The sequence below is a fragment of the Eurypyga helias genome, unplaced genomic scaffold (assembly GCF_000690775.1).
Source record: "Eurypyga helias isolate BGI_N326 unplaced genomic scaffold, ASM69077v1 scaffold27210, whole genome shotgun sequence".
Classification (NCBI taxonomy): Eukaryota; Metazoa; Chordata; class Aves; order Eurypygiformes; family Eurypygidae; genus Eurypyga; species Eurypyga helias.
The window spans coordinates 536-20,544 of NW_010225592.1; the positions used below are offsets into that span (position 1 = coordinate 536).

A 20,009-nucleotide genomic window follows, 5' to 3' on the forward strand; every position below is an offset into this window, starting at 1 on the left:
GCTTACCATAAACTCTTAACGGTTTTAATTCATATTTTTGTCTGAACATTTTCACCCAACCAGTCTCTTTTTCCCCTGCCCCAGCATTAGGAAGCTGGTTCTGTTAAAGTACTCTCTGCGTCTGTGTGTTCTTGAAGCTTCAACATAATCACTAACCAATAAAACAAATATTATCATTTTACTAGTTACTAACCATAGTCTCTTAGTTTTTGAATGAAGTCAGATAATGATCACTTATGCCTAAGCACTCGCTAACTTCCAACACAGCATTTGAATGCAATTATCCATCGTAATGAATGGCAGAATAATTGTCGTGTTGGATGATGAGTATTTTCTAACACAAAAGGCGTTATAATTATTAAACTCTAATAATTTACTGTTGTCACTAGGAAACATTCAGCATATGTTCCCTAAATCAAAATCCTTATAATGTGGATCTTGCTCTTTTTTTGTAAATGCCTTCTGGTTTCCAGCATCAGACAGAAAGGGCAGAAAGTTAAGGGTTAGGAAATGTAGGTTTTCCTCTTCATTGTGCATCGAAAATACCTGTCTTTTTATAAGAGACTCAGGAGTGAGTCAGTTGAATAAACTGGTTGAATGTCCTTGAATGAATCTCCTGCAGAGATTCTTTCCTGTCTGTTTGCTTTCTTTTGATTTTTTTCATTGCAGCGCAAAAACATGAGGTTGAGGACAACTGCAGCAGTGCAGTTGGGTTGCTGTGAAATTGTCTCCTTTTATTAGAGGCTTTTGCATTTTCATTTCTTCCATTTTGAGCTAAAACCCAGGTGTGTTTAAGTAGGGGATCTGCTTTCAGAGACAGTAATTTCAAACCCGACGATAGTCATTTTAATGATTTTTTGGTATTCATGTCCTCGTACCACTCTGGCTTGTTCTTTTTTCCTCAGCAGGTTGTGTTCTGTTGTGTATTGCTGCCATTACTGTAATGTCCCTGACACTAGATTGAAAGGACACTCTGCTGAAGTCCCCTTCCCCCCCACTGTTTTAAAATAAATGGTGACCAAGCGGTGCTTAATACTCTGTGTTGTTAGGAGCTGTAGTTAGTTGCAGTTGTACAATTTTAGGTGCAGAGTTTCATCTAATATGCACAGTGTGTGAAATACTAGGCCAAATGAGGGAGGTCAGCTGGTCTGTTGCTGAATGTGTCAGACGTGCTAGCTTGTGACAAATAGGTGGTGGTGTGTGTAGCAGCTTTGACTGATCATGTGATGATCACACAGCTTTGCAGCTGACTGATCCCTCAGCCAACTTTCCCTTTTGATTCCATGGACCTTTTTTCCTAATTGACTTGTACTGTGTGTTACTTCAGAATCTGCTTGATGATGTAGAAGAATTCCATGAGCGTGCTCAAGAAGCTATGATGGATGAGATCCCAGACTCTTCCAAGCTGCAGGAGTTGATAGACATGGGCTCTGGCCTTTACGTAGAACTTCCCGAACTGCCAAGGCTGAAGCAAGAACTGCAGCAGGCACGGTGGCTGGATGAGGTGAGGTCCACCCTCTTGGATCCCCAGAGGGTTACCCTAGACGTGATGAAGAAGCTGATTGACTCAGGTGTGGGCTTGGCACCGCACCATGCTGTAGAGAAAGCCATGGCTGAGCTGCAGGAGCTGCTTACAGTCTCGGAGAGGTGGGAGGAGAAGGCCAAGGTCTGCCTGCAGGCCAGGTGAGTGTTCCTTTGCAAACTTATCAAACAAATATCTTACAGATCACACGCTTCAGGGATTCTCAGCCTCTGTTGCAGAGTGTGGTGGGAAGTACGGGCTTTGAAGCTGTAGTGCTTTTGTTTACCTCACAGCAGTTGGGTTGCTCCGGGGTTGGGTTTAAGGTTGTTGATGAGTTGCAGAAGAGTTGATTACACGTCATGTTGCGTAGTGGCGGGAGGCCGTGAATTGCCACTGTCTTTGCTGTTCATCCCCCTCAACAAAAAACACTGAAGTATGCTACGCAAGACATCTTCCCCGATGTTAAAGGAGTTCTGATGCTGTGCCCTTTTGAACTTGATTGCTCGAGGTCCATCAGCTTTCTCAACCTCTCCTGTTGTTTGATAGGCAGTAGCACCCTCCAGGAGTAGAGCCGTGGTGGCCTACGCCGCCGTGTAGCGATGAAGTTTCATCAGCAGCCTGTCAAATTTATGTCTTTAGCTGAATGGCGTTTTGAGGGAAGCCTGGAATTGTGTTTTTCTTTCTCTAGACCACGCCAGAGTATGATGGCTCTGGAGGGCATCGTGAATGAAGCAAAGAACATCCCTGCTTACCTGCCCAATGTGCTGGCACTGAAAGAAGCCCTGCAGCGGGCTAGAGACTGGACAGCCAAGGTGGAGGCCATTCAGGTAGGGGTTACAGCAGGGCCTGTAATCTTCCGATTCCATCCTTTTATTTAGACCTGTTCTTTATTCCCACCCTCTCTACCCACAAAGGTGACGTGAAGGGAAAACTTTGCTGTAGCTGTTAAACACGTTTACCGTGGCTTGTGTGTTTGAATTTCTTTTTCTTTTTGTGCCGCTGTTCCCCATTGGCTGTCCAATTTCTATTTCCCTTCCTTTGATGCGTTTCATGGGGGATGTAAAAGCTGTTAAATTCATTTTGGAACAAATGTGACTCTCAGAGGGCCTTACTTGGTGCTGAAAATGTTCTGCATACTGTCGCTGGAAATACTTAGCTGTAGCGGAAGATGGTCAGCTCACACGTCTTCAGCTGTGGGAGCTGGTTATGGAAAGGGGTTTTCGTTTTTTCTCCCCCAAATGGTGTAAGATGTAATGGCACTGACGGCTGAAATTTTCTGTCTGAAATAGATGGAGTTATGACATTGTTAGTTCAGTACCGCTCCCCCTTCTATTGCTCTGACCAAATAACTGGATCCAAAAGGGACATGGCCTCTGTGATATTTCTAGGTGTTGATCTCTGGACTGCAACTGCTATTCTTGTATCAGGGTATTTGTTGGGAACGGAACTGAGAATCCCCATTGATTTCCCATCAGCCCCTGTACAACACTCGGATATTGCAGCTTGCTGTTCAGCTGACAGCACTTAAGACCACTATCTAGAAATGAAACGTCTTACTCTGTAAGCCAGCTGGCCATCTCAGGCTGGCTCCTAAAATAAAAACTGTGTGAGAGAGTTTTGAGATATCATTAAAATTGAATCCCTGCTCTCCTTTTCCCTGGAACTCTGTTGTAGTCAGTGACAGAATAGCATATGTCTTGACATTAAGCTGGCAACTGGTACAATGGTAGAATCGTTAGCTTAGAAAAATGTCTTTTACCCCAGAACGGGAGCAACTATGCCTACCTGGAGCAACTGGAGAGCTTGTCTGCCAAAGGCCGCCCAATACCCGTGCGTCTCGATGCCCTGCCGCAGCTGGAGTCGCAGGTGGCTGCAGCACGGGCCTGGCGAGAGCGCACAGGCAGGACCTTCCTGAAGAAGAACTCGAGCTACAGTCTGTTACAGGTGAGCAACAGACACTTCTGTGTCAGCCTTCAGGAACAGATCTCGGTGGCCCTCTGGTCTGGAGGGAAAAAAAGGTTACAGCAGGTCACAGCTGCTTTTGAGGATAGAGTGTATCAAAAAACTCTGGCTGTTCTTGGGTGGAAAGAATGAAAAAGGCAAAAAGTCTGTGTTCAGTTAGCCTTGTTTTATGTGTTGACAACCTCAACTGCTACTAACACTCCCTTTTGGGAAGAAAAGAATTTTGCTTTTTATGTAATTGTTGAAATGTAGACCTGAAATGGACATAGAAGCTGTCTTTGAATGTTTTCACTTCTTCCTCTCCTTCAATTCTAAGAAAATAGATTAGATATCTTATAAACTGATAAGTTAAAATGTTCAAGGCCAGGCTGGATGAGGCTTTGAGCAACCTGGTCTAGTGGAAGGTGTCCCTGCCCATGGCAGGGGGATTGGAACTAGGTGGTCTGTAAGGTCCTCTCCAACCCAAACCATCCTATGATTCTATAAGAAAAATTGTCAGTCACTGTTTATTTCACTTCAGTGAACGTAGTCATTGTCTTTGTTTTAATAAAAATCATTCATGTGTTTGAAGATTTATCACATCTACTTGACAGGCTTCTCTTTTTCTAGGGAAAACAATTCCAGTTCTTCCAACGCTTTCTTGTAGACTCTATTTTTCATGCTCTTGTTGCTGTTCTCTGCCGTTTGTCTTCACTTTGAGTGTGGTGTCGAAAACCAGACAGAATCCTCTCACTATGGCTTCCCTAGTGCCATGTGAAGTGCAATAATTACATCTTGTGCCTCAAAGGGATACTGCTATCTAATCTTTCCAGTGGGATCTGCCCCTATTGCAACAACATCGCGCTGATTTCTGTTCAGTTTATGATGCACTGTATTCTTTTCTGTATTTTTCTGCCTAACTAATTATTTACTATGGTCTGGCTTTGCATTTGACTGTTTTCCTAAATGTGTCAATTTGACCTTTTCCATGTTGAATTTAACTTGCTTGATTTTATATTTAAGTATGCCTTCTAACTATTCAAGCTTACTTAAAATTTAATTGTGGTCCTTAAAAGTGCTTTGCAGCCTCTCATGTTTGATATTAAAAGGCATGTAACATACTTGACAATTTTGTTTCAGCCACCAAATTGCTGATGTAAATACGAAATCATGGCAGATCTTTGACTTGCAATTGATGGAAGCACTTGAAGTGAACGTTAAACTGCTGATGTCTAACAACATGTAGTATTTCAGTTAGCTCTATGTATGATAGGTTAATCTGAACAGATTTTGTCATTTGATTACGAAAATACAGCGCCTTTAAGTTGACCTGCCACATCACTGTGCTGCTGATTACATTCAAATTCCATATTTATGAAATACTTGTATCCTTTTCTGTTTCTTTCTCCTCTTCCTAACTTTAATTGACCAATCTCAATGAACAAATAACAAAGGTGATAGATTGCTGAGTTCTTTTGCTCTCTGTTGAACCTGTAGTAATGCCTTTTATTAGATGTTCTCACGTGTGTCCCTGAAATCACAGCTTTGTAGTTCAGAACATTTTTCTGTTCTCGGCACCCTTGGCTCTGACAGTGTAAGTTTTCTTGGTGCTTACAGGTTCTGAGCCCTCGGACTGATATTGGTGTTTATGGGAGCAGTAAGAATAGGCGGAAGAGGGCAAAGGAGTTGATGGAGAAGGAAAAGGAGAAAGATCTTGACTTGGAATCCCTAAGTGAACTGGAGGATGGGCTGGAGGAGGCCAGGGACACTGCAGCTGTGGTAAGGAGCAACGAAAGGTAGTGTCTCTTGATACGTGGCTTTAATTTGTCTCTAACCTGTGTGAAAGTCTTATGGAAGAAGTGCTAAACGAATCTCACTGAGACAGATATCTCATCATCCAATGTTTGACACCGGCATATAGTTCAGCTTTAATTGCAGTGAAAGCAGAGGGAAGCACAGTTCAGAGTTAAGTGCTGGTATTTTATGTGTTGGGTAATGTGTAAGACTTAAATGCTCTTGATTTAATATCTGTGGCTGTTCATCTAATATTGTGAACATTTATTGAAATGAGATCAAAATAATGTGGAATGAGGCACAGTTCTGCCTTAAACAGTGGCAAAACATATTTGGTTAGGTTGATTCTGAGGGCAGTCTATAAGTGCTTGGTCATAGAAACTGGGCTGGGGGGAATGTTATACCTGATTCCTCCTTGTTGGGAGGTTATTGATGCGGCCTATCAGAGGAATTTGTTGTTACCTGGCTGCCCTTTTCTCTGGGAACAAAGAAAATATATGCAGGCTCATTAATGCAGTTGTACACAGTCTGTTTTACCTTAGTATGCTTTGTTGTAGTTACTTGAATGGAGATGCTGAGGAAGTGCAAGTTGCTTCAGGAAGATAAGTGGTCACTCAGTGGCTCCTGGTGCTGAGTCAGCATTGAAACAATGCTCAGCTGCATTCTGTCGGTAGACAGATGGATGGAACTGATCAGACTTCTTTCCTGAGGTCAAAACTTGTTCTTCTGGTGGCCTTATGACAAATTATGACCTTCAGAAACTTTGGAGATACGGAAAAGGTTATCTAACATTTACGTAGAATCTCTGTCAGAAGGAAGGACTGAAGGGACTAATGAGGAATTGAGGAGGAGGTATTTTAGCTAAAGTTTTAATTGGATCACACAATTCTTGAATTTTGGCTAGTTTAACTAGGAAGATATCTTGATATTATTTTTAAAATTTTCTTTTCCTACGTTGCTGATAAAAGGTGGTCTATTTAACTGTGAAGGTCATGAACTGTTTTTGTCTTTGGGCAGGTGGCTATATTCAAGGAGCGGGAACAGAAAGAGATCGAAGCCATGCATGCTCTCAGGGCAGCTAACCTGGCCAAGATGACTATGGTGGATCGGATCGAAGAAGTCAAATTCTGTATCTGCCGCAAAACAGCTAGTGGATTTATGCTACAGTGTGAGCTGTGCAAAGACTGGTTTCATAGTGGCTGCGTGCCTCTTCCCAAAACAGGTTCTCAGAAGAAGGGCTCTAGTTGGCAGGCCAAAGAAGTGAAGTTTCTGTGTCCACTTTGCATGCGTTCTCGAAGGCCGCGGCTTGAGACCATACTGTCTCTGCTGGTGTCCCTGCAGAAGCTGCCTGTGCGGCTGCCGGAGGGGGAGGCATTGCAGTGCTTGACGGAACGAGCCATGAGTTGGCAAGACCGAGCGCGGCAGGCTTTGGCCACCGACGAGCTGTCCTCTGCTTTGGCTAAGCTTTCTGTGCTCAGCCAACGCATGGTGGAGCAGGCAGCGCGGGAGAAAACTGAGAAGATAATCAGTGCAGAGCTACAGAAAGCAGCAGCTAACCCAGACCTGCAGGTAAGGACTTTGTGTGTCCTCCTTCAGTGTGTTGAAATGCCTTGTCTTCCTTGGAGAAGTGTGGGGTGAGGGGAGGGCAGTTAAAAGATGAGAATTAAGCATGTCGGTGTTAGTTCAGTGCTCCTCAGTCTCAGGCTATGACTGGCTTCAGGCAGGTACATACTGTTCCAACACCAGGTCTGTTGCTTTGTACTCATGGTCACTAGCAGCTGCCTGAAGGTGCTTGTAAGAAACATCAGTTCAGCTGTAACAGGTGGTTAAGGGCCTGAAGGTGTGTGAAGCGGTGGCTACTTCAGTGTCCAAATGCCATTTCCCTCTTGACAGAATCAAAGGTCTCAATATTTATCATTTCTGATGGTTTGTCATTCTCCAACAAATTTCAGCCAGGCCTGTAGGCAGTCACTGGTACTTTTAAGGCTGTCGTCTTCTTGAGATTGAGACCAGTAATTGGAGGAAACTGTGCTGAACAAGTTTGTACAACCACAGGGTATAATTTGGTAGCACTAATCAACAGTATCATGATCTTTCTAATCACTATTATTCAAAAATATGGAAATAAAACCTAATAGAACCTTTCCCTTGGATACTGCCCTATCTTTCTTCAGCTCTTGCTGTAACTATGCTTGCTTGTGACTGTCCAGGCAGTCATTTTCAGGCCAAAAGAACCACTGTGTTCTTTGTTAGTAACTCAGATTTTTTTTTTTAATGGATTTTTCTGGAAATTGTGTTGTTTCATCCCCGTATTCCATTTTTCTTTTAGGGACACTTGACTAATTTCCAGCAATCAGCATTTAACAGAGTGATAGGGAGTGTGTCCTCATCCCCGCGGCAGACGTTGGATTACGACGATGAAGAGACAGATTCTGATGAAGACATCAGGGAGACTTATGGCTACGACATAAAGGTGAGTAATCCAGTGTGGCTTCTCTGTATGGAATTAATCCAGACCACCTGTTTTTTATTAACTCAATTTATTTCAGAATGTTTTTCACATCTTAAGATACGTCTGTACGTTCTACCTAGGCTCCTGTTGCAGAAGAGGTACTTAATTTTTCCTGCATGTCTCAGCTCTGGGCTATTGGGAAGTTTTGTAATGTTTTTATTCAAAATTTCCAAGTGTCCTGTGATTGAGTTTCAAAAGGTGCATTTTAGTACTAAGGAAAAAGATACACTTCTCAAGGGATTTGTGTGTATAATATCACGGAGGATGAAGGTTGTCTTTATGCCCCATTCAGAGATACCATGGATCACAAATATGAGTAAGTGTCTATGTGGAGAGCTCTTCAACTGGTTTTGGCTACAGCAAAATATTAGTCTTTGAAAACTGCATGCCCTGTAAGATGTTTCCTCATGCCAGATCTTCTTTCATGTTTTCATACCTTCCTGATCTTTCAATGCTCATATAAAGCAGGTACATCTGTTTAATTTTGGATGTGTGAAAATATTCAGGACTAGATCTCTGGGTCATGTTGTCAAATTAGTGTTTGAATTCAGGTCAGAAGTTGTAACTGCAGTTGGATTTTAAAAATATTTTAACTAGGTAAGAACTGTCAGGAGAAAGGGCAAATTGTGGAGATAGCCAGGTATTTTTGGTGTGATGTAGTTCATTTCGGAACTTCTGAAACATCTTTTGATCTATGTAGAGACAAAAGCAATGCCACTGTTCTTCTTGTGCAGTGGTTTCTTATTAGTGATAGTGTCATATCTAACTTAAAAGATGCTAACTTAAAAGACAGTATGGTCACATAAATTCTTCTAAGGCAAAATTTTTGGTTTATAAAGGGACAGCAAGTTTTCCAGGTACGGTTTGCCGCAGTCTCCTATTTTAGTATTTGTGTCTAAGCAGCTTTATGCAAATACATATATTCGTCTTGCAGTCCCATGTGAAATGCCAACAGAAGTACATTGGTACAGTGCAATGGGATGTTACAGCTTTTAATTAAATTAGTTTTATTAAAAAAAAAAACAAACAACACCCTACCCTTCCAAACTGTTCTTTGCATTAGGAGTCAGGAGCATTTCTGAAAGATGTGGCATTTTCTGAGGCTGTGATAAAGCACATGTCAAGAAAGATGGCATATGCTTGTCAGGATCTGAGATTTTTGCAGGAGTATAATTACGTTTGTTTAATGATTCTGTTGTCACGATTTCAAACTCTGTTACTTACCTTTTTGATTTGGATGTCCATCACTATATGTAGTTGTAAAAATCTGTTGAAACAAAGTTGATAGGGACCAGAAATGTCTTTTGTTAGGTCAACTAACATGGTTGGAATAGAAGACACGTTCTCAGGCAACCAAATTCTTCAGGTCTAAACTAGAAGCAGCAAATTTCAAGAGATACAGCATGGTTATTTTTTTTGTAATTATTTTTGTAGCCTTGGCTTTCAAGGATTGTTTTTTTCCAGTGACTTTTTCAAGGATTGGTTTTTAAGTTCATGGCCTATGAACATCTTCCAGTGGAGTGGTACGTTGGAAAAAAAAAAAAGATTATTGATGCATCATTTATGAATTTGCTTTTAATAACTACTTGTGGACCCCTTAGAAGTAATCCTTGGATACCTACTGGTCAAAATCACTGTAAATTTCTTCATATTTAATTGCCCTCATTTTTGTTTCATGGTTTTTTTTTTTTTTCTTGTTCCTTTGCACCTGTGTTGCCTATAGCCACCAAATGGTGATGTCTTTTTATTAATTTCCCTTTTGGCCCTGAACTTTCTTTGATCTAGTATAATATCTCCAGAACAAGATATTGTACTAGATATTTGTACTAGATATATGTACTAGACCTTTACTATGTAGGGAGGAATATCTTCCTCTTTCTGAATATATTTGTTCTACCTTTTCATCTAGGCAATTTAAATTTGAATTTCCCACTTCTAGTTCTGTACTGAAGTCATTAGTGTGCACTTCACTTCCTTTTAAACGTGTAACTGAAAGCCAGAGAGAGATTACCGTTCTTAAATTCCCTTTTTATGTCATGAAATGACAGTGTCTGTCTGGGTGGTACAATTTCCTGAGTTGGCCATTTTGGGACCCACACGGCTAATCTTCAGGTAAATATTGTCAATAACTGCTCTAAGGCCTTTCTCTTCTTTTAAGCCAGCTTCTTGTTATTCTGAAAGATTTCAGTCTTACACGGCATGCTAAGTATGCTTTAACCTCTTGACCAGTTTTGTCACAAAGTCCTATGGATATAGGCAGCTGGTTGAGGAGGTTATCCTTATTAATTTCACCTGCAGGAATGAGGAGGAAGAGGGGAGAAATGAATACTAGTCATCATCAGGGAATTTATTCAGGTGGGCTTGTGCCTTCTCTGGATTCTCTGCCTAATGTAACGCAAAGTCAAACCAAGCTTCTCCCGCTGCTAAGTGATTCCTCATCCACCTTCTCTTAGTGGATCCACCTGCACCTGGAGGCATGTGTCCCATTTCAGTGTGATGCAGCTAAGAGTCAAGCAGCTGTCCTACGCAATACATTGAGCACAAGCCAATGCCATTGTTACTCTGTTCATGGAAATATCAAGTGTTATGGCCCTCTTCCTTTTGGTGTTTGGTCCTATCTTAAAATCCTGTCCTAAAGTCCTATGTTAAAATGATTCAAGACTGCCATAGAAGTCCCAATCCCAGGGCAGTGTTTGATTGTTTGCCTTGCCATTATTCGTCTGGTTATAATGAAACACACCCTGTTTTTTCCTCACCTGTAATATCTTTAGTAATTTTTTTCTATATTAACCATTACTTACTCAGCATACCCCTTCTTGAATAAAGATACAAATCTTTATGGTGTTGGGGTCACGTTTTTCAAGCAAAAAAAATTACATAGGCCAAGAGTCAGCCTCTTGTCATTATGTTGACTTCTAAGGACCATACTTGAGTGACTGCTTAGTGAGGAAACCTGTTTCTTGCAGACTGGCTATACATCTATTGACTTGTGTCCATAGAGCCATCCACTCTTTATGCAGAGATGTAACTTGTACCTTTTGCACATGGTTTTGGTGGCTGCTTCAGAGTAGGATTTTAGAAGAGCAGGCTGGCTGGTCTTAATACGATTTACTTTGAAATTGTTAATTTTCTGGGTCCAGATGTTGCATGTTTTCTGTGGGTCTCTTTCAGGACAATGCCAGTGTAAAATCTTCCAGCAGCTTGGAGCCCAATTTGTTTTGTGATGAGGAAATCCCCATTAAATCAGAAGAGGTAGTGACACACATGTGGACTGCTCCCTCGTTCTGTGCTGAACACGCGTATTCGTCTGCTTCTAAAAGCTGCTCTCAAGGTATTTGCTTCTCTGTACATGGAGATAAAAGTGAACAGATGAGCAGTCAGCAAGAAGGGGAACTGCTCTGTTACCTGGGCTAGCTGTAGAGGGTATGTTGGCTGTAATAAGCTGCAGTTGTTTCTTTATCTGATCTATAAAGCTGTGTCAATGGTTTTTGCTTGGGATTGTCTCCCTGCTCGGATTGTTAAAAAAAAAAAAAAAATTAAAAAAAAAAAAAGTATGTAATTTTTTTTTGGATTTGATCTTTTATCTTTATGTGACTTGCCTCCTGTCTGAAAGGTTCTAGCACTCCAAGGAAGCAGCCTCGGAAGAGTCCACTGGTACCTCGCAGTTTGGAGCCCCCTGTGTTGGAGCTGTCACCTGGAGCAAAAGCGCAGCTAGAAGATCTAATGATGGTTGGAGATCTACTAGAGGTATCACTGGATGAGACTCAGCACATCTGGCGGATTTTACAGGCTACACACCCACCCTCTGAGGACAGGTTCCTTCATGTCATGGAGGTATGGAATTTCAAGAAATATTTCGGTATAGAAAAAACACCTCACGATATTTTGGTGCCTTTTTTTTTTAAGTATAATCTTGGGTAGTTGAGTGAGTGCTTAGTCACTTGACATGTTTGGATTTTAACCGGGGAATAGTAGATTCCAGAAAATAACAGAGTAAGATCCAAAAATTCAGTTCTTGATCACTCATGCTGCAGCACTGTCTTCCACAATTAACCATATTTAGAACAGTTTTGTCAGGCAGTTCCATATGCAAGCCTTATTTTAGGCAAGATAAGGTTAGGAAAGGAAATGCTGGTTTTAATTATGGAATCAGAACTGATCTGCAAAAGAATGACAAACTTTTAGGACTATGGAAAGGCTACACATAGATTAGAACTTGATACTTGTACGTTGCTGAACTTCTGTTCTTACTGGGGGAAGAACACTTTTAAAAATAAAACATGGTTTAGTAACACAGGTAATAAGATCCCTGTTCTTCCTTAGAATAACATAGAGTTTTTTGAAAATTAATAATTAATATACTGTGAGGATGTGCTCCTCTCTGCTCAGCTGACAGTGGAAGAGGCAGCCTTATCTGATGATTCTGAGGTCTAGTCCAAGTCGCTTGGCCTCATGAATGCAGTGCCTGAGGGGTGTGTTCTGGAAGAGAAGGTAAACTCTTGTGTCAAGGAGCTGTACTGGAACCCATCCTGTACCATCTGTCAGCTGAAGATAGGGTCCAGTTTAACCATGGGTCGTTATGGAGTGTATGATTGCTTTAGAGTTACTGAACTGCACAGGAAATACATGGAAGGTGGTTCTTTCTTGACTTCTGGTCATGCACACTAAGGTAGGATGGAAGGTTACTTGCTGTAAACACTCAGGTTGGATGAGCATATTCATCAGCTGTCTCCTGTCCTGAGTGCATTCCATATACAGGGGAGAAGTCAGGGCACTGCCACGCTGCCATCAGTTAGGACAGTAGTACAGAGCAGACCCTCTTGCCAAGGAAGTACTGCTTTACCATGTTTTGACCCAAGTACTTCACTTTATAAGCTTAATGCTCTTTAAATGTAGTGGTTTTGGCATGGAATTGATTGAAGAACAGGTTGAATGCCAGCAGGTAGCAATTTAGAAATAGCATGCCAGACTGTTATATTAATAGTTAAGCACAGTTTTTTTTGTCTAGGGGAGGGTGGGGGGGTGTGCGTTTAAGATTTTCTCGTTAACCCTTATGAATACTTGTTTGACTAGAACTATTAATTTTTAATTGAATACTTTTCTATGTCTGTTTACATGCAAAATAAGTAGACTTTTGTAAAATAATCTTCAGAGGATTTGTTTCTGGGTGGAGTAGCTGTATGAAGTAATGTACAATACAGTCTTCCTTTACTGGCTTAGAGTATGTCCTTAACCTATTAATAATCATTAAGGTTAAAGTAGATAGCTGGATTGACTGGAACTGAGTCAGCCCTGCTGGTACAAGAGCTATACATGTGTGAATCTTTCAGATATAAATAAGACTTGTACTGTGGATGCTACCTGCAGTGACAGAGTTAGCCAATTTTAGCCTCGTTTCTGAACTGAATCTGCTATTTAAGAGTTGTTAATGACACCAGGATGCTTATGACGTGTGCCGGTTTGGGAGCTATTCAAATAATGGATCTGTTGCTTTCTGCTCTTGCTTGAGTTGATGATACATTTTAAGAATTCACCAATTGCTCTTTCTTAATCTCCAGAATAGCAATTGCTTTCTCTCAAAAATAATTACAGGCAAGACTGGCCTAGGATGAAGAATAAGCAAGAACATCTAATGAATGATTAATCTTCTCAACACTTATTAAAAAGCAGTGTGAGAAGGGAGTTCTAATTATTGCTTATTCTGCCTTCTTACCCTTGCTGACAAGTTACTGTTTTCCTCTGGATGTTTTTGGTTCATGGTACTTTGACACAGTTGATACCACTTGCGATTTTTTTTCTTAATATGGTGAAAATAAAGTTGAGCCCCTTTTTGTTTACAGTTTGTAACAGTAGGTTGTTGTTGAGGTTTCTTCATACCGTGTCAGGGTAATGGTGGAGGTAAGCATGTCTCTCAAACCACAGGTTTGCAGTAGATGGAAATTTGCATGTGAAAAAAAACCTTTCTCCCTTTTTATGAAGGATGACAGTATGGATGAGAAACCACTGAAAATGAGAGGCAGAGACTCTTCTGAGAGGAAGCGGAAACGAAAGCTGGAGAGAGCAGAGCAGTTCTTCGGAGAGATGAAGCAAAAATCTAAAGAGCTGAAAAAACTGGAAAAACCCAAGAAGAAGAAGCTAAAACTCACCATGGATAAGACCAAGGAGCTGAACAAGCTGGCAAAGAAACTGGCTAAGGAAGAGGAGCGGAAGAAGAAGCGAGAGAAGGCAGTAGTGGCAAAGGTGGAACTAGCGAAGGAAAGCACAGAGAAGAAGAGAGAGAAGAAGGTTCTGGATATTCCTTCCAAGTACGACTGGTCAGGAGCGGAGGAGTCAGATGATGAGAATGCTGTGTGTGCTGCGCAGAACTGCCAGAGGCCCTGCAAGGACAAAGTGAGTTGTTGCTTAGTTCTGTCGTAGGCAATTGTGTGCAGAGTCAAAAAACCCCAGCGCAGTTTAATAGTTCAGCTCAACAGCGTGAGCAGCGTGATTGGGAATGAGAGAGGGTTGAGTAGTCCTTGGGCAGGTACACAGATGTGGGAAGTAAAGCTACAAGAACTTCCTTACTCTCTTAGGTACTTTAAAACAAGGGAAGAAGATGGAAAATTAGAATCTGGGAAAAGACACTGTCTCGGTTGGGAAGCTGTGTGGGTTTTTTGCTGGCTGTGCAACACGCATTGTCTGACACAGAGCATCAGTGCTGTGACTCAGCTAGAAACGCTCCTGACTTCAGCGTGTTTCTGGGCAGCAGTATTCTTATACCCGCACCAGTGCGTGCCGTTACAATTAAGAATCTGTGTTCCTTATCACGCTGGTCTCGGCTTCTGCCCACGGACTCAACATGTACTCTCACCTGGGGAGGTACAGAAATCTAATCATTAGTATTTTTTCCTTCTTAAGTTTTAATTTACTTTTCATGTGTCTCCTAATTGTTCAATAGCATGTTTAGCTCAAAGTCTGAAATATTTTGAATGTTCTGACACTTTGGAGGTACAGTCTGTGTGCGGTTGTTTTGGCGTTCGGTGGCCAGCCGTGTACCTGGTACCTGCCTGGTAGAATAGTATTAAAGCTGCTGTTGTCATGTTTTTGTAGCCAAAAGCAGTAATCAAGTCATTCAGTTTTCTGTTGTTTTGATGTTGCAGAAGCTACCACTTGATGCAATCCTAAGATATATAACTTAGCATGGGTATTTGTAGCATCTCATCTGTGCTGCAGTAGCTCTTCCTGAGCAAGCTCCTATTTTAAAGGTGTTCCAGCATACCCATCTTGGATGTGAGGAGTGCCGAGTGCTGTATTCCTCAGTGGGAGCAGTCCGTCTTTGTACTGGGATGGTCTAAGGATGGGCAAGGCTTGCTGGAAGAGTGTTAGTTTTTCTTACATGGAAGCAGCTTGTTAAAGCAAGCTCTACAGGGCATTAACTTGTGCCCAAAAGCTTTTGTGTTCAAGGTACATCAAGTGGGTTTCACAGAACGTATTTTCTTTGCAGAAACTGTGCCTGTCTGTCCTTCTGATGTGCGACGTGTTGCTGATGTGATCTCTTGCAGGTAGACTGGGTGCAGTGTGACGGTGGCTGCGATGAGTGGTTTCATCAAGTGTGTGTTGGTGTCTCTCCCGAAATGGCTGAGAACGAGGATTACATCTGTATAAACTGTGCAAAGAAGCCAATGCAGGGACCAAGTAGCCCTGCCCATGCACCGCCGCCTCCTTTCTTGTTGAGCTACAAACTACCAATGGAAGATCTTAAGGAGACAAGTTAGCAACTACTCAATGCCTGGAACTTGTTGGGAAACGGACCACTGAAACCCTACAGAAAGAGAAGGGTTTGAAGCTAATGTAGCCACTGAGCTTCACTTCCAAGGATGTACAGACCTGCAGCAGAGTTGGTCCCTTCCTTACAGCTGGCTTCCTTCACACAATGGAGACGTCAAGGCACAGCGGTACCAACTCATCTATGCAGACACCACCTGAGCAGGAGCTCCAGCCGGTGTTTTCTGACTTGAGCATTTCCATCTTTGAGTGTGGCTGTTGCTCTTAGAGACTGAGCAAACCCGAGGCTGTTAGATTAGACACTGCAGGGTGTTAGAAGGATGCGTTGGCAGCGGAGCTGGCCTGGAGTCGGTGGGCAGAGGCTGGAGCTGTTAGGCCTATCAGGTTACCCTGAGGAGGTGACTTTGAAAGTTATCTTTCGCCTCCCCATGCCAACCCAGTGAGTAGGGCAATGTCTTGGGAGAGTCAAGTTGCCTCCGTATCCAGGCAGCTAACACTACACTATAAGGATGGGAGCAAGTGGATGAATTTTTTTTAATTTTTCTTTTGTAGCTATGGGGCAGAGGAGCTCGTGATCTCAGAAATCGGCAAAGGTTCTGTTTACCAAAAAAGAAACCCAACTCTACTCTACTAGACAAAATGTTTGGTTTTTTCCTTAGTGGGAAACAGCTGATCTTCCTGTCCTGAGGAGGGCCAGAAAACATTGATGAAGATGTCTAGCTAGACCAGAGCTTGGGAAAAGCAGAGTGCTTCCCTTTCCACAGGGGTGCCCTCTCCTGTTCTAGGCTTTGCTTAGAGTTCTGCACTCCTGCACATTAAAGTTGTCGCACGCAGGATGGAGCTGGCGAGGAGGTACAGCACCCAGGGCACCAGCTTCTGTGATCTGTACCCAGGGATGGGAAGGAAAGAAGACAGCCCACTTACCTCAGAGGTTACACTGACATACGCTTCTGTGAAAAGTTTCACTCTCAACTATTTCCAGTATCACCAGGCTACGGGCATGGCCTCAAGCGATACCAGCAAGCAGTCTGCAGATACTGTTCGCAGCGCAAACCCCCCTCCCTGCTGGCTTTGCTGGATGTGTACCAGTGTACAATCAGCAACAGTTCTGGTGTGAAGTTGCCCCTGGCTTTGCCAGAGGACCAGAGGGCTTGGGGTCATCCTGGGTGACAGTTGTTTTAGTAAATCCATTTTTAAAGAAGGACTTGTTTTTACTTTTTTCTAAATGTCTCAGACTACTGACTTGTTCTATAAATAGATTATTTTTCTTTGATTTTTTTATACTTACCACTGTTAACCAGCAGCACAGACAGAGGTTCACAAAGCAAAAACCTGCCCGTGGGCTTGGGTTTTTTTACTCCATTCCTTCCTTGTAGTACAAGGAATTAGCAGTTACCTTCCCCATTCTAGCCTGACCAGCTGCCTGTGTTTAAATAGGTAAATACATTTCATGTGCTACCCTTGTGTTTGGGTTTGTTCCTACTAGTGGGGCATCTGGGCCTTAACGACTCCGGTGGATGCTGGCTTTGTGTATGTGAATGTCTGAAGCCAGCCGCCGGGCTGTCTCGTCCCCCTCTCCACTCGCTCCCTATTGTGTTTCCATTCTTCTGCAGTTCTAGGAGTGTGTTGTAAGTAGTGTCCAGTCTTACTAGGAGCTGGATTGGGATTTAAAGAAATATTGACATGAAACAAAAGCGTTCTGTCTTGACTGTTCTGTGTCCCTTCTCTTGTTCTCTAATATTTGGAAGTTCATTTATCTGGCAGAATTATCCATCCATCCAAAAAAAAAAAAAGAAAATTCAGCTCAGGTAAACGAACTTTATCGTTTTTCTTTACTGGTGCCTGCTACCTGGGGAGAGGAAGATGTGCAAAAGAAAAGGAGCTAAGGTGGAGGGCAGAAGGTATAGGTTCTTGGGAGCTTTATTGTGCGAATTGGGCACAGACTTCTAATTCCTGCTCCTTCCAGACTGATGCGGTGTTAAAAGCAAGAGCAAGCTGTGGTTAATCATGTGGCTCAACGGGCACCCTAGCAAACTTAAGAGTATTATTTGTTTACTTATTTATGAAGGAGTCTATGCTATAGACAGACATACCCTCTTTTTGCCTCCAGTTATGTTTTTTTTTCTTCTCAGTGTACGCTTACTTTTGGTAAACTGGTTTGAACAGCTGTTACTTTCCTTCAAGCTTTAACTGATGGTACTACATAAATGTTTCCCTATATGGAATGGGTAGACTATCTGTCACAGATGTTTAATCGTTCCAGAAGTAGACTAGTACAAGATTTCTTAAAGAATCCCAGTGTTCTGTATTCTTTCCTGACTCCTAGAATTCGTGACACAATAGGGAAAATACGGTTAGCATATCCGGTTAGCCACTGGAGCATGTCCTCTTCACCATTCCTACGTTCTCTGTCGCGATAAAGTCATTGTTACATGTAATTACCATCAACTGGAAAAGAGTTCTTTTAGTAAATCTGCATTGAATGTTCCTGTTTCTCTGAGTAGAAGGTGTGGTGGAGAATGTGAACAGTAGCACTAGTCACAACGAGACAGACAAACAGCTACACGATGCCATAGGCAATCATTTTGCTTATTACAAGCATAGGAAAGAGTAAACGACAAAGAAATGTGCAACTAATGTGCAAAAGGTCACAATTTTAGTAGCTGTTTTTTGTATTACCACTTAGAGACTCTGAGACACTGCTGAAAGGAGCTTGCCACACTCTTGCTAATTATGGATGTCTCGTCTGCTTTCAGGTAAGGTGTTCATAAACCCAAGACCATTATTAGCTTTACATCTTATTGTTTCAGCTTATTTAAGAGCATAATTCCTCTCAAAGGATTGCTGATAGTATGAACTTACGAATAAATGTTAATTTTTGGAAAAAAAAAAAATCTGTAGATATGTAGTCAGTGGTTGAAAACCCTAAAGCTACAGCTGTGGTATTGTCTCCGGATCGTAGGGTTTGAATTTTTGGGAAAGCGTATGCAAAGAAGCAAGCCAAAGTTAAGCTAAGGAAATAATATTCTTACAGGTCTGCTACGGCTGTAGGAAAACCTCATGCTTTTAGGGACAAATTCTCAGTCTACACAAAATCTTAGCTCAGGTGTATCTAGAAAGGTACGTGTCTGAATGCTCTGTTCTGCAACGGGTACTAGCTGCTGTTCGTGCTATTTCTCTTCATGTGTCTGACACAAAAAGCTAAAGAAGTGACCTGAGCTGTCGTGAGGAGCCAAAAAAGGCCGGGACTTGAGTTGTCGATCTTATCCAAACCATGTGGTTTCACGGGGTTTTCTAAGAACCAGGGCCTGGAATTGGGCGGCTTTACTTGCGTAGAGATAAAGGTCGCTCCTGAATTTCAGTGCCATTACTTGCAGGATTTATGCTTTTGACCAGTCATCTGTAGCTGATGCTTGTGCAGCCGGGACTGTTTGTCAATGAGGGCGTAAGGTAAAATTGATACTGTGGAATTTATCTCAAGGGATTGGAATAGCGTCACACAGCATGAGGTAACAGAGACACCTGTGTGTTTTGTTAGCCACAGTGGGAAGCTTGCATTGATCTCTTCAGTTTTCAGAATCGTGGAGTAATGTAGATTGGGGAGACTTCTGGAGGTCATCTGTGTCGAGCTCCTGGCCAAAGCAAGGCTGACTTGGAGACTAGGTCAAGTTTCTCAGGGCTGCATCCCACCAAGTTTTGCATAACTCCAGGGATGGGCATTCGACAACCTCTCTGGCTGCCTGCTCCGGTTTAGCAGCATCTTCCATGCAAACTTCTCTCCAGTGTACAGTCAGAGATTCGCTTGCTGAAACTTGCCTGTTGCCTTTTGAAGAGCCTGGCTCCGTATTTTCTGTAACTGTTCATTAGGTGGTTGAAGACTGCAGGTCCTGCAGCCTTAATTTCCACACTGAACCAAGCCAGCTCAGCCTCCTGTGAGCCGTGTCATGTGCTGCAGCCTTCGAACGACTTGGTGGTCCTCAGCTGGACTTGTTTCAGGTTTGTCAACATCTGGTTTTGTACTGAGGAGCCTGGACTGGACACGGTACTCCAGATGTGGCTTACAGGTGTTTAATACAGGGGGAAAATAACCTCCTTGACCTTGCTGGCCATGCCTTTACTATGCAGCTTGGTACAGGGCTGGCCTTTATGGCTGCAACTCCTGACGGCACGGTGTCCAGTTAGCCCCAGGTCCCTTGGTGTACTGTTTCTCAGGTGCAGGACTGATGAACTCGACAAATTCTCCATCAGCACATCACTCCAGCCAGTCAAGATCCTACTGAATGGGAGCCTCTCCCATGTTCTGAGTTGTCCTGTCCCCATCATTGTTTGGTGTCATCTGCAAACTTGATGAGGGTGTGCTCCTATCCCTTTTCCCAGGTGGAGAAGACATAAAGCAATGTTGTCTCCAGTACCAACCCCTGAGGAGCTCCACTTGCAGCTGGCCACCTCCTAGGTTGGAAATTGTTAACTGCTGAA

General features: G+C 42.5%; 1 protein-coding gene across 1 annotated transcript; it reads left to right on the forward strand.

The window, feature by feature from the left end:
* Positions 1 to 1,327: 1,327 nt before the first annotated feature.
* LOC104508396 (lysine-specific demethylase 5A-like) lies at positions 1,328 to 17,310 on the forward strand (the record flags this gene model as incomplete). Its single annotated transcript, XM_010150008.1, has 10 exons — positions 1,328 to 1,683; positions 2,211 to 2,349; positions 3,287 to 3,466; positions 5,081 to 5,242; positions 6,275 to 6,826; positions 7,587 to 7,730; positions 10,941 to 11,100; positions 11,383 to 11,603; positions 13,749 to 14,159; positions 15,311 to 17,310. Coding segments are annotated over 10 exons (2,538 nt in total), but the record flags the coding sequence as incomplete, so codon positions are not given.
* Between the last annotated feature and the right edge of the window lie 2,699 nt (positions 17,311 to 20,009).